Source organism: Crotalus tigris, unplaced genomic scaffold (assembly GCF_016545835.1).
Source record: "Crotalus tigris isolate CLP2741 ecotype Arizona unplaced genomic scaffold, ASM1654583v1 scf7180000017592.2434428, whole genome shotgun sequence".
In the NCBI taxonomy this organism is placed as follows: Eukaryota; Metazoa; Chordata; class Lepidosauria; order Squamata; family Viperidae; genus Crotalus; species Crotalus tigris.
In genome coordinates this window covers 1,004,335-1,020,000 of record NW_024096498.1, presented here as the reverse complement: position 1 = coordinate 1,020,000, position 15,666 = coordinate 1,004,335, and the positions used below count along the sequence as shown (strand labels likewise).

The window sequence follows — 15,666 nt, the reverse complement described above, 5'->3', positions numbered from 1 at the left end:
CATTTTGCGGACTTTTCTTCCATTAAGGATAAAAACTTTCTTGTTAGGATCCAGAGATGACAAGAACTTAATGATTCAAAAACAGGTTTTAGTAGGTTAGTAAGGAACAATGTATTAATGTGCCACGATATGCTGGATATGTATTTGTGGGAGACTAAAGCAAATTAATGAAGGTTAAGTTCTGAAGCAAAACTGATGAAACTTGCTCTGAGACAGCCTAGCTGCTAAAAATGTGGTTTTCAGCACTCATAAGTTGTGGATATACAACTTAAAAATATGCTAAAGAAATAATTTACTCACTGTCACTGACTTTTCAACTGCATATTGGATATTACATGTCTAGATTTTATTCTCAAGCAAGTTAACATTCCAGAAGTTCATTAGGTATTGTCTGCATTGCTGTTTTACTACTATCATGTCTTTAAATGAAATGCCATGTCTTCAAAAAGCATCTTATAATAATGCCTATGCTAATGGTGTGCAAACAGTATAATATACACACCCAGTAACTTCATGTTTTCTATCTCATCATCCAATTTGAAAATTCTTTATGCTTTCTTTAACTCAATACCTGAACCTTAAAAATTCATTAATGTCAATAGGCAAGAAAATTGCCTATTATGTTGATCTGGATACTGGAAAGTCCCTGAACATCCCCATTCAGCCACAATGTTTGCTAAATACTTTGGAAATTGTCTCCAGTTCTAACTTGCCTAATAGGTTAGATATTTATAAAATAAAAGTTCAGGCAAAAGAGTTATGTATGCTAGTTTTCCTGAAAAAGATAGAATATAAATCTACCAACTAAGCAAAAACAAATAGTCCATCGTTGGTGACAAGGCAGATATTATTCACATTATATACTATTATATACTATCAGGTTCTTTTTTAAGAGATACCAAACTTGTGATTTTCTAATAGCAAATAACAACAAATATTGCATCCTACTACAGAGCTGACCTTTCTTTCACCCAACTTCACTATTTCATTTCTTAGTGTGATTTTTGCTTTATATTGTCACCTAATATTTTTCAGATAATTTAAAGAAGTAATATGTTTAAAAATTCTAAGACACGTGATAGTTATATAATATTTCTAAATTTCTACTAACAATGTATTGGAAGAAATACTAAAGATTTCTGAGATAACAAAGAGGATATTCCTTGTTTATTTTCTCAATATACGTAGTCCTCAACTTACAACCACAATTGAGCCCAAACTTTGCATTGCTAAGTGAATTTTGCCCCATTTTATTACCTTTCTTGCCACAGTTGTTAAATAAATTATTGAAATCATTAAGTTAGTTACACAGTTGTTAAGTGAATCTGGCTTCCCCATTGAATTTGCTTGTCAGGAGGTCACAAAAATTGACCACATGATCTTAGGATGCTGCAACCATCATAAATATGAGTCAGTTGACAAGCATCCATAAAATGACCATGGGGATGCGGATATGGTTGTAAGTGTGCAAAATGGTCATGTCACTTTTTTCGTGCCATTGTAACTTTGAACAGTCCCTAAATGAATGATTATGTCCAGGACTTTTGTAGTTTTCCTATCCTTAGCACTATGAGTATGATGATCCTTTTGTTTTTTTAACTATCCACAAGCGAAAAACTAATTGAAATTCCTGAATATAATTATAAGTGGTCACTTAATTTCTTTTAGCAGCTGAGTATATAGTGCTTGATTATTACTTCCCATTATTTAATTTACATCCCAATCAGTTGTCTTCCTTATCTGCATCTGCACAATAGGCCTTTAAGTTTGCACTGATATGCAAGCTTGTTGATATTTGTCTAGATCTCCAAGCAGAAAAAGCTGTTGTCAGCATGGAAATTCCCCATTGAAGAAAGGAAGAATACTCTTGTGGTTTAACATCTGTTAAATAGCCCTGATTTCTATTCTGTAGGTGTTGCATATTTTAATTTACACTTCTTTTAAAATAAATAAACCATTTATTGCTCTGTTTTCAGAATGTTGAGCAGTTATCTCTAAATAATGATCCTGTGAAATGAGAAGCATATAGATTTGATAAATAATATTGCTTCCAAGAGTTAATAATAGAGTATAATAGTTTCACTCAAATAGTTTCAAGTGCTAATATTGTGAATCTATCCATCTATATGATTGCCATGGGCTTTAATGTTTATTCCTGTAGAATACTTGCTTGCATGACTACATGCTGATCTCAAACATTCTTGGACCATTTTTTCAGGAAGCCCACTTTTAAGAGAGCTAATAGCAGAAATAAAAATAAATTAGGAGTATGTGCAGTCATTGTACACAGTCTTAATTTATTGCCATTTTATGCCTAAATATGGACGGTGCAACAATTTAAGGTTTTTCATCCAATACTACATTCATGTTTTTCACTGCTTGGAATGAAGGCTAATGAGATCAGACAAACTTTTGTGACACAACAGCCTTCTTCCTAAACCTATATTGAATGCTGGTTCTCTAACATTGGATGAGGGAACCTGGTGCTTGATATTTTGTGCCAACACATTATATTCCTAACTTGCAGGGCAAATAATAAAGGACTGCAAGAGTCCAGAACATCTGGAGGGCACCAATTTGCCTTTCACTATTTTACATTATCATTTTACAATCAAACATAGCTCCTATTCAAAGAATATTTGTATTGATGAAAGGATCTCTAATTTCACCATTTTAAATTTGAATTTAGGTTTTTAAAATGCCCAATAGTTTTTTTTTAAAAAAGGCATTGCATTTATTACTCCAGCAATGATGGCTTTAAATAATAATTATTGCCTAGTTTACTAAAGTAATATCGCAACTATTTCTAGCACTCCAATCCTTCTGATTTTTTCCTTTTTTCAGGGAAGTGAAGTTTTATACCTCCAGCATAATACTGCAGACTACTTTTGAAAACTGTTCAAATTGCAAAAAAATGTCTTGCTGGGAGCTATTTCATGGATTGGAAGCCATTTGGCAAGCCAAAGCCCTAAGCCTTGCAATATGTGCAATTAATTGCGCAGTTTGTTCCACGGAATAGATTCTCTTTTTATCCTTAAAAGATGATCCAAACATTTTAAATATAATAAGCTAGCAAGCATTCTTGAAAAAAATTAAAATAGCAACTTAATTTCCAGCAAAATATGAATCTATATCTTCTCCTTAGTACATGGTTAGAACACTTGCTATTAGCTTTTGCCTGCTGATTCCTAACATCTGACAAGAATTTACAACAGATGGAAATGATTCTATGCTGAACAGCACACCCTTCATGTTCTCCAGTCTGCAGACTTAATAACAAACATACCAAATCTGCTTAAACAATAGCCTTGGAAAGGGTAGATGGGTAGTCTCAACCTTTTTGTGGGCCTGCAATAATGGAAAAGACACTAGATCTTCACTGCTGCCATGAACATCATGGTTTTATGTCAACCCACATTATAGTCTAATTCCAGATATTCTGCACTATGAGGCACAAAAAAAGGGGTAAGGCACCCATCTTTTCTTCTATTTTCTTCAATTTGAAGTAGTGCAATGGAAGCTTTTTTATACAGCATGTTAGAAATAATAACAGAAAATAGTAATAATCTGACACAGAAGATAAAACAAATGTTAATCAAAAGACAGTTATATGTATAGCAACACAGGAATTTATTCTATAACAAAAATGCTATCACTACTAAATACATGCAAATATACTAATACTTAAAGCAGCTTTTTTGATTCTCAAATCAACCAAGTCATTTAAAAATGGTGGAGAAACAACATTTGGCCTATTCACAGAAAAAGCCATGTTCATACACACAGCAGCTCTATTACAAAAGTAACTGGACAGTCTGAGTTAATCACTACTTTTCAGCTCAATATCCATTAATCAGACTAAAAAAAGAATAAAACCATAACCTCAGGTCTGACACTTTTAAATGTCATCTACCAAATACGTGTTGGAGCTGTTCTGCATCTTTTGGTATCTGGTATTAAGCAAGAAAGGCCAAATTAATCATTAGGGAGGTACACTAGACAGAGTGGTATGAACATTGTTATTTAAAAAGTTCATTTTCCCCTCTGTTATGTGGGGAAGTAAATAGGTTTTCTCATTCTTCCTCTTAAATCAATTTTAGGAATTCCATCAAGTTTTATATGTTTCTTGCCTCAAAAACAGGGGAAAAACTGTGGCCACTGAAATTTACAAGTCAGACTCTAGGATATGCAAGACCATAGGGCTGCAAATACTCCGTATGCGATTTATTGTAAGTGCTGAGTGTGCTTAATATGCTAAGTGTGTATTTATTAGATTTATTATTTTTCTCCAAGAGTTCACTGTGGAATACACAGCAGAGCTATGCAAAACAATTCAAATTCAAAATATTTCAACATTAATATGGGCCGTTCTGGTCTTGGAGGAAGTGTTCTGATCTTATTAAAAGCATCCCAAGTGCAAAATAACTGGGATTTGTCTTCTAGAACTTAGCTGGCTTTATATATCACATCAAGCTATAACACAATGTTTGGGTTTACCTAAGACTGTTCGATGAACCTAGCCCACAGGTTGGCAACCTGCGGCTCCGGAGCCGCATACGGCTCTTTGAGCCTTCCCCTGTGGCTCCCAGCCTCCTCTGCCTTTGCAGACAGAGACAGAGACAGAGAGAGGCAATTGCGCTTCCCTGCTTCTCTCTCTCTCTCTCTCTCTCTCTGTGTTTGTGTTTGTGTGTGTGTGTGTATGTGTAAAAGAGCGTGCACTCACAGTGTTCTCCGAGGAACTGAAAAGCTCACTGGGCGGAGCTCCTCCCTTTGTTGCGTCTCTGCAGGAAGCAGGAAGCAGGAAGGGCAGGAGAGAGCTAGCTAGCCCAGCTAGGCTGACTCAGGAATTCTGGAAGTTGAAGTCCATGAGTCATAAAAGAGACGAGGTTGCTTACCCCTGAGCTTGTTGGACAACAGCTTGAAGCTTGCCAGGTGAGCAGCAGATAGGAGGGGGGGAGAAAGAGAGGGAGATAAAGAGAGAGAGAGAGAGAAGGAGAGAGAGAGAGAGAGAGAGAGAGAGAGGAAAGAGAGAGAGAAAGAAAGAGAGTGGGGGAAGAGGAGTGGCAGACCAAGGCAGATAGAGAGGGAGGGAGAGAGAGAAACAGAGAGAGAGAGAGACCCTTTTGACATCTAAAATGAAGATAACACTGCATATATCCTTTTTTTACCTGTGTGTGTATGTAATTTTATTCTCTTAAAGCATTCTCCTGGTGATCATTGTTTTAATAGTATGGATATTCCCAAGAGTCATATTTATACTTTTATTTTTAATGTCATATTTTTACTTTTATTTTTACTTTTATTTTTAATATACACACATACACATACATACATACACACACACACAAACACACACACACCTATAATAAAGGTAAAAAAGGATATATGCAGTGTTATCTTCATTTTAGATATCAAAAGGGTTTTGCAGCTCCCGGTGTTTTGTTTTGGGTGGGAAACGGGTCCAAGTGGCTCTTTGAGTGTTTTGGGTTGCCTACCCCTGACCTAGCCATTCTCATTTATTCTTCAAACCATGACTTATTATGATACATACATTATACTGAAGACAAGTTTTTATATTCCTCTCTAATTCTCAAAGTAGGAATAGAGGAGTTGGAGGAAGAATACTTTCTGCAATTATGTTGTGCTACTTTACCACTAAAGTTGCAAAGATCATAGAGCTACCAGCTTTCTTTCACAGATGTCATGTTCTTCCTTCTCACTGAACTGATCTTTGAGTTCTCTCCAGAACCTCTAAGAATTTGAAAAACATGCACACTAGAAATCAAGGAGAATTAATGCTCATTCACTTTTCCTTGTAAAAGCAACTTGTCTGCCTTTACTACCTTCTCCTATCCTCTATCCTTACAATGGTAGCAATCTGTATGCCATCACAATTGTCATATAGGTACCCAACAGGTAACCACACTGTCAGCAATTAAGTAAAGCAGACAGACAGAGAAATTCAAAATTGTCTAACCCACCATTACTGAATTGGCTCTATCCCAGTGGTGGCGAACCTATGGCACAGGTGCCAGAGGCAGCACTCAAAGCCCTCTCTGTGGGCACGCACGCTGTCACTCCAGTCCTAGGCCTTCAGCTGGGTTTTATAAAACCTTTTCGCTTTAGGCCTCCAAAAAAGGCTGTGTGCAAAAAAAAAAAAAAAAAAGGTTCAATCAGTCAATTTCAACTTCTCACGGGAAAAAAAAAGATCTTGCAAAGTTGGAATTGATTGATTGAACTTTTTAGTCCCACCCAGTCTGCCGTCACCACCGCAGCCACGCCCACACAATGGGCCACACCCACACAATGGGCCATGCCACCGGCACTCGACGATGCATAAGTGGGTTTTGGGTTGCAGTTTGGGCACTCAGTCTCTAAAAGGTTCACCATCACTGCCCTATCCTATAGTCTTCCTTAGCAAATGGCTATGCTGCATCTTAAATCTTTTTCTCATAGAGGCATCAGACAGCACATATATTTTTCTCTTCTATTGTTCCTCACTCAGTATACCCTATGGAGATAAGACAATAAAAATCAACCCTAAAATAATTAAAGTGGGGTGCAGGTATAAATTAGTTGACTGAGCCACTCAGTTTCAATGCAAACTCACTCCCAAGAGCAAGTTCCTGAAATAATCTACACCATTTATTTGTTTTGATGGCGATTCTTCACAAAATGTAGAATTTTGTAAAGCTAAATTGCAAAGTAAAGCTTAATATGTCTTACACAGTATTATGAATCAATTAATATTCTTTACTCCAGAAATGTTGAACCACATTATTTTCTTGCATTTAATCAAAAGCAAGAAAGGATTCATTTTCAGGAAAAAAAACCCAGAATGTCAGGCACAGTGGCAAGAAATAAGGGAAAATAAAATCATTATCACTTTATTAATATAACATGTCTTAATTGCAGTTTTTCAATTGTTAGATATATGATAACAATTTTTATACATTGGCAAACCTATTTCCATTGTTTTTCTGATTGCCTGATCATATATTACACAGGTAAATGGCCAAGCCTGGGCCTGATGCCCAGAGGTTTGAAGAATCACACTGTGAAACAATCCAGCCTTTGTTGAATGCTGCAGTCTGCTAGCAGAATTCTTCAACATGAAATCATTCTGTTGGTTTACCAAACTTGTTAGAGTCATGCTGAACTTCAACAAAATAAATTCATTTGGAGGCAGACTAAATAAGAGTTACGTAAAATGGTTTTCATTTCATATCAAGATTGACTTGTAGTACTTTAGTCAGCCACAGAAAAACCAGACAGGAGCATTTATTCTCAGAGGTATGCTAAATCACATGGCTAATCATTTCTTGTGGTTTTATTTTGTTCTCTCAAATGTTGCTTCTCTGGATTCAACACCATAATTTAACACCGAAGAGTGAATGTTAAAGTATTTTTGAACATCTTGCCATAAATATGTTATTCAGCTACAATGATACAAGCATAACCTACCCACTCACCTACACCAAACTTTATAGAAGATCAAACTATCAAATGCACCTGTTCTCTATAACTACACCTTCTAAAGTTCTGCTATTTACTGTATATCTGTGTTACAGCAACAATATTAATAATAAAATTAATGCCAAAGTCTTAAGCATATTTCCAAGTATATACAGAATGCATTTGCCTCAACCATGAATAGCTCCAAACTCACCTCATTTGCCTACAATTCAGAAGTAGTGTTTCCTTTTGGGGCATATGGTAAAGCTTCCATTAAGATCAAACACCCTCTTGGAAATGAAACACTACCCACTAACAGCATTAAAAAGATGCTTTCTCCACCTTTCTATAATGAATTAGGTTTGTGTGGGGAAAATAATTCATCTAAGCAAGGGTCTCCAAACGTGGCAACTTTAAGTCTTGTGGATTTCAACTCCCAGAATTCCCCAGCCAGTACGTTTCATTTATGTCATATTTGTTATGTATTTATGTTGCATTTAGTATTTATTTTGGATCTACAACATTGGGATTTTTACAGTATTTTTATAAAATGGAAGATTTCTGAGGGGACTATTCATCCTGGGAATATGGGCCACATTTGATGAGGTACTCTGTAACATTTTCTATTTTATCAATTAAAATAAAGATGGACAAGAACTCAGGGGAGAAAGTTTTAGATTTTATTTTAGGTTCTATCTTTTATTTCTGTCCAACCTGTCATTTATGTGCACAGAAGCCACTACTCTAAGCATGTGTGCGTACATCATGAAGGTGAAGGAAAGGGGAAAATAGGGCAAGAATAAGAAACTCAATCAGCTGAATATATAGGCACAGTCAGTCACATAAATGCTAAATACAGAGTGAAAAGGGAAGGAATAAAATAATGAGAAACAAATATACAAATGTCAAAAAGATTTGTTTAAGTGCTCAACTAAAATGACATTATTGCTGCAGAATCCAATCTGGGTTGATCATTGGGGGCAGAGTTTTGGTATTCTGAGCTTTCAGACTTGTGCTTGAGTCCATCCTCAGGGAACTTCTCTCCACGTGTACCTTCTGGTAGAGAGAAGCTCCCTGAGGATGGGGGCTCCAGCACGAGTCCAAAAGCTCGGAAGACTAAAACTCTGATTCTGGTGACCAACCCAGCTTGGATCCTGCAACATTATCCTGAAACACATATATTTGCCTTCATTCATGACATTATTATAACTGGAAGTAACAGTTAATTGCTACCCAATTTCTTATTAAAAATATAACCCACAACAGCACTCAAGCAACATTTTCTAATAATTCTTTAACAAAGATTTCTCAAACACTTCAAACACTGATACTGAGTTACAGTATGTTAATATTCAATACTTTAAGTCAGTGATATTATCTTCTAAGAGTGTTTTCTAAATTTCAGAAGAAACAATGCATTTTCTTATTTCTTTGATATTTTCAAAATGCTTTCCAGAATAAGTGAAAAAAGAAACAAGTATATTAATGATCAGATTCAAAACAGTTAAGTATCTATGCACTACAAATCAAAGGGGAAATTTTCAGCACAATTTCTAGCACAATGTTTTGCCTAGTGTTTGACATATCATTTGAAATTTAACTCAGGACTTCTGAAGTTAATGCAAAAAGATATCACTATGGTATTTTAAATACAGAAATGGAACAGTCTGAAATTCATAATATAGTTTGTTACCAGAAATTTGAATATGCAAGTTACTGTTTTTTCTGGCAATTTATAATAACTAAATATAGCAGAAAAAGTTAAATGAAGCCAATATAATGAAACACAAATATCACAAGGAGAATAGTTCCCAAAATTAGCAGCTCAAATAGCAAAAAATCAGGGACTCTGGTCCAACACATATTTTCCTGGAAGAAAGTTGCATATATTGGGACTGCTAAGTAACATGTCATGATTCCAACAGAAGAGACAAATAAAGCAGAACTCCGAGGCTTGGAAATTCCTCAAAGAATATGTTTATTAGTTACAAAGTATCGGCACGTCAAAAGTGAAACCAAGTCTGAAGACACATGTAACAATTCCCAAATACAAAGTTAAGAAATCCCATCTCTAAAGCTATGCAAGCAACTACATTTCCCAATACATCTTCTTGGCGGGCTTTGTACGAAACACCCAGCCAGCAGTCTCGGGAGCAGCCAATGACCTTGGTTCCCATGAGACAAAAGATTATTTTGACTAGCGAAGCACCTGGCAATCCCCCCCCTTCAATATGTCGACCAAAAATGAATAGGGAAAATGGCCACAGCCATGCTCATTTTCAAAGTTGACATAACAATGCATAGAATGCATAGAATTGCACTATAAACAAAACAATAAAAAAAGAATCCCAAATTACAATCCTATTCAGGTTCACTGCTGTTGTTGAATTTATAGTTTGCTGCCCCTTCTCCAAGAGATACTAAGTAATATATATGAGTCTATTTCCTTCCATATCCATCCTTCACAAATAGCTATTATATAACTCTGTTAGATATAGATTTAGTGTCTGGTCCAAGGCATGAACTTCACGACTAACAGGAATTTAAACCTGAATTCCAACAGTCCTATACTAATACTCTAACATCTTCTTTCATTCCTTCAACTACAATATGCAAATTATTGGAGTGTGAAATCTTGGATCATAATATTGAAACAATCTTCATCTTAACATATAATATCTGTATTTTGTAAGAAGTATGTTATCATAACCTGGAGAATAATTATTAGTGCTAAGCAATTCTGAATAAATATATTTTTAATGTGTAGCATCTCACTACAGTTCCTTATCTCTTAAGCAGTTGCCATGTTAACTCTTAAGAAAAAAACATTAGAATTCACATTGGATATTCACCAAAACTACTGTCTACAGGTCTGGCTTTTCATTCATTAGCAGATTTGGTAAAGGTCTTGCAGTATGCATCCATAATTTTATTCTGCAATGTATTTTACACAGCCTTTAGAGCAGAGGAGAGAAGGATGTAAAACAAGAGATATACAGTAATAGTATTTGATTAATTTAATCATGTAAGTCATCTCTTCGATCCTCAAATTTACAGTACTGAGGAGTATTATAACCAAGAGTAAGATTTCAGTCAACATTGTTTCTTCAATGTGAGAAAAAGACCCTCCAGTTGCTCTAGCTGTAAACTGTCATCCAGTAATTTTTACTTTTGGGAAATAATATAAAAATTTAAGCAGGAATTATAAAATGTGATTTGTTAACAACTTAGATGACAATGTATATAGCAGTGGTTCTCAACCTTTTTAATGCCGCGACCCCCAACTGGTCATAAGTCGAGGACTACTCAACCGGTCGTAAGTTGAGGACTACTCAACTGGTGCAGCACCATTTGTAGAATGGGATTTTTGGCGGGCTCAGCAGGGCAGAGACAGTCTGGACAATTCCTATTGGCTTTTGAAAGCCAATAGAATTAGACTCTATTCAAGAGAGTCTATTCTATTGGCTTTCATAAGCCAATAGAATAAAAGGGAGTAGCACAGCTAAGGAAAAAGGGAAAAAAATGGCGGACTGCGTTGTTTGGCGACCCCCGTAAAATGGTCGTTCGACCCCAAATGGGGTCCCGACCCACAGGTTGAGAACCACTGGTATATAGCATTTATTTTAAAAAAATGCTACAAAGACCAGCCAATTGTGGCATTTATCCTACAGAACTGATTGTTCAAAAAGTGGGGAAACTTCGTTTGGAAATCTTAAAAAACTCTAAAAATCTGTAATGTTTGAAATAATTTGCGCATATAAGTCCCTGAGATTATACACAAAAAATGTATTGTAAGCCACAAAATAGACTTAACGTACTAAAAGAATCCCCCAAAATGTTAAATGCATCCTCCAATCACCAAGACATTACCCACTCCTATGTTACACCAGAGCAAATAAGTTTGAGCTTAGCATAAACCTTTTCACTGATTTGAAGAAGAAAATGACTACGGTACTCACTTTATTAGGAAAAAAATATCAGTTATACAGATTAATTTGCATTCTCAAGACACACTTATCACAAATACATAGATAAAAGTCAAAATATGCTCATGTAAAAACAGTTCTAATACTTGCTAGTTCATTGTTTGATTCTTAGTGATGATTTGCTTTGACCCCATAATCTACACTTAAGCTATAACATTGCATGAAATATTCAGTTTTGTTTTAGAAGTTAGGTTGCATAAAATGCAAAAGCTATTACCTGAATGTATCCTTGAAATATATGCAATCAATGGCCATAAAATATAGGAGAAACTACAGGTAGTCCTTGATGTATGACTGTAATGGAGTCTGCCCATGATGGTTGTAATTTGTGAAGGCTGTAAATTGGGTCACGCATTTGACTGTCCTGATTTTATGACCTTTTTGCAGTGATCATTAAGTGAAATTATGATCATTAAGAGAACGCTGCAGTTATTAAGCAAATCAATAGTTCTCATGGATACGGTTTTGCTGAAAACTGGAAATAGAAATAGCACTTAGACTTATATACCACTTCACAGTGCTTTACAGCCCTCTCTAAGAGGTTTACAGAGGCAGCATATTGCCCCTAACAATCTGGATCCTCATTTTACTGACCTTGGAAGGATGGAAGGCTGAATCAACCTTGAGCCAGTGAGTATTGAATTCCCGGCAGCCGGCAATCAGCAGAAGTAGCCTGCAGTACTGCATTTTAACCACTGCACCACCACGGCGCAGTGCCAGTTTCAACAAAAATGTCATAAAAAGAACAGCTGCACTGACAATAATTTGAAAATGGAAATACAGTATATTTGAGGGTAAAGATTCATTCTGCGAGCTTGTGGGTTGGTTTATGAATGTTTTGTTACCCGGCTAGGTAACATCTTCAGCAGAGTTTAGGAGATGTCAGTGTTCTTCTGTTTATAAGGGCTTCAAGTGAGGGTGTGTCAAGTGAAGGTCTGTGATGGGTCAAGTATGAGTCATCAGTGAGTCTTGTGATGGGTCTTACGATGGGGAGGTTACATCAGGTCAGGGTCATTGGGAGATGAACTACTGGGAGAGTGGCTTGCGTAGGTTGGTTGAGGATCACTGCTGTCTCTGGTTGCTCTGCGGTTGATTTGGATTCCGAGGAGTTCGTAGGCTAGTTGTAGGTCAATGTGTCTGTTGATTGTCGATGTGTCTGTTGATGTGTCTGTTGAATTGCTTGTGGAGTGCCAGGCTTCGATGAACTCACAAGCGTGGTGGGTGGTAGTATGGCTGATGATTTTTGTGTTGCTCCAATTGAACTGGTGCCATTTGGTGTTGATGTGGGTGGAGATTAAGGATTTGGGATTGTGGTGTTTGACTGCCAGCCGGTGTTCGTGGATCCTGTTTTTTAACTGAGGTGATGTTTGCCCCACATAGAATTGGTTGCAATGGTTACAGTTGATTTTGTAGATTACATTGTTTCTTTTATTTTCTGTATCTTGTCTTTGGTTCTGGATAATTCCTAGTAGAGTGTTGCTGTGGGTTTGTTGGCTATTGCTATTCCTAGGGATTGGAGAATTGGAGTCTAGGGTAGAAGGGAAAAAGAAAAAACCACTGACTTCCAATTCATTTTGGTGCAGTGCACTGACAGTGTAAAAAAGCAATGAAAACATGTTTCCTGCAAAAACAGGGTACTGAAAAGTTGAATCAGAAATTTGTCATCAGATTATGATATGATATATGATATGATATGATATAATATTTAAAAAAAATAAAAAGCAGGTTTTCCAAAATGCACCTCTCCTTCAGCTCTCTCATACTAGTTATCACTAGTTGCTCCTGACGATCACTATTACTCTCAAATGAAAATATAACTTTGACTTGAGCTTTACTCTTGATATGTTCATGGACACAACCATGAGGTTTTCTTGACAGCAATATGAAATTAGGTTGGTCATGCCTTATTATGAGATATAATCAATTTAACAATCTGGACAAAAACTCTGGAATTCTTTGACATAAGTAGTCCTTGACTTACACCCACAATTGAGTCTGAAATTTTGATTGTAAATAAAGTCACCATGTGATGAGACTCTATTTTATGACTGTTTTTACAGTGATTGTTAAGTGTGTCATCACTGTCATTAAGTGAATGATATGGTTGTAAGTCTGAATGCAGGTTATCCAATAAGCATTTTTTGCCAGAATAAGGCAAAAAACATTGCAAAATACAATGACGTGACTACAGGACACTGTACTCGGTGATAAATGCGAACCAGTTGCTAAGTGCCTGAAATGCAATCGCATGGTATGGCAGAGGATGATGCAGTATTTGTAACTTCAAGAATGGGTCATAACTAATTTTTTTCAAGAAATATTCAACTTTTTTCACGAAATATATATTTCAACATGAGATTGTTACAGATTATCATCACTTTGAACTTCACATTCTCTGGGAAGTTTACAGATTCATACACATCCAACAACAAAAGGCCCCCTGCAACAGCTTTTATGATTGCTGTTACATATGTCTGAATGAAAACATTTCCTCGCAGAATTTCTGGAAATTAAACCAACTTTCCATGGGGTAAATGAAAATCAGTTTTTCTCAAGGGAATCTCAGCAGCCTTTAAGAGCTGAAATGAAGTGCCAGATTAATTCAAAATCGGGAAGAAAGAAATGTGTACAAATAAGCAGACACTGTTTACTTTCCAAAAGGTTCCAAAGACAATTCTATTGAGTTTATAGATAATCAATCTAGGATTGATAAAGGTTATAGACTGGACCAGGAAATGGAGTGAGAATGTTTCAGACTTGCAAATTGGATGAAAACCACACACACTGGGAAAAAAAATCCGTAGTAGTATTGTCCCAGGTGGCCAGATCCATGGAAAAGAACTGCCTCTCAAGAGAAAAGATTCTGGCATCAAGTCACATCTCTAAACGATGTGTCTGTAATTTCAGAATTCATTAACAGTCCGGAGCCATAATAGAATTTGGTTTTAAATAAATACATCTGGAATAAAACACAGGAGAAAGGCGGTTATTATTGTTGGCATTTAATCTAGAGGGAATATCTTGGTCTAGGATAAATATTACCTGAAGAAATTTTATTTTAATTCACTGTTACAAGTATTTCAGTACAGGTAATGAGTGACCACTGCAGATGTAATGCACTGCCAAAGGCTACGCCCTTGCAATTTAATAAAGCACTTGAGAGTACTCACAGCAGGTCTGGTAAAATTCTTAAATTAAACTTAAAATATATACAAAAGCAAGCATAAGAAACGCTACAGTTTTTGCAGGTACAACATTTTATAAAAGTAGTAACAGCCAAATCTCTTGTTCTATTCTTACAGTAGGATGTTATAATGATTATAGACAATACATTTTATCAGATTATCAAGAATTTTATTAATAAGAAATGAACCAGCAGAAAATAAAATCTAAGGACTATGTTGCAGAAAGGATTGTGATAGGTTGGATGTAAATAAATCTTTTTTTCCTAATTGAACTCTGGCCAAAGAACCTTTTCTATAGAGTATCTGAAGGTCATCTTATATGAGTTTTCAAAATATGTTCTCCATTCACCAACCTGCACAGAGCCCTGAACAGTGTAAATCTCTGCTTCCAGAGTATTTCTGGGAATACTTAATGGTGGTTCCAAATGGTCCAGTAGCAGGATTTCTTCTTCAGCAATAAAAGTTACAATATCTTCACTGTCCCAAGTAAGTCTTGAACCAGTTTGTCTCCTGTATCAGCTTCCTACTAGCTGGATATTTCTCTTTTCCTGATTTGCCTTTATTATTATTTTTTAAATATGTCTTATATATATGATTTTTTAACATTAATATTTGGTAAACAGTGTTTAGTCTGGGTTTACATTTAAAAAACATTCACTAACAGTTGTTTTTTATAATCCACATAATAACTTTACTTGATTTCCTCTTTTTCCCATAATGTTCTCTTTTACCAACCTTAAGTTAATACAATTCTTGTTGTTTTGGTAAATAACAATTAAGTATATATTTTTTTCTAATATTTGTACATATAATAATCACATCAATATAATATTTCTTTTCTATCTAGTCATTCTGGTTGCCTTATCATAGATCCTGTTTACAGATTTTGTTTACATTTGTTTTTCCCACAATGTTCAAAACAGTCTTACTGCTTAAGATTTTCTCAAAAGTTAATTACATTTAAATATTTAAGTCTATTTTTTCTTATGTAAGCCATCCCAATATTTTTACCTTTCTTAAGGAATAAATAAGACAAAAAA

At 35.6% G+C, this 15,666-nt stretch overlaps 1 protein-coding gene across 3 annotated transcripts in view; it reads right to left on the bottom strand.

Moving 5' to 3' along the window:
- Positions 1-15,666, bottom strand: part of CWC27 (CWC27 spliceosome associated cyclophilin) — a 113,314-nt gene that overhangs the window by 40,512 nt on the left and 57,136 nt on the right. Inside the window, exon 11 of one of the 3 annotated variants that reach the window (XM_039364870.1) lies at positions 11,992-12,969. The exons of the other annotated variants lie outside the window; for them this stretch is intronic. Within the exon in view, the coding sequence (XP_039220804.1) occupies positions 12,948-12,969 (22 nt within the window). The 3' untranslated portion in view covers positions 11,992-12,947. Of the gene's footprint in view, positions 1-11,991; positions 12,970-15,666 lie in introns of those variants that run through there. 3 annotated transcript variants of the gene reach the window in all.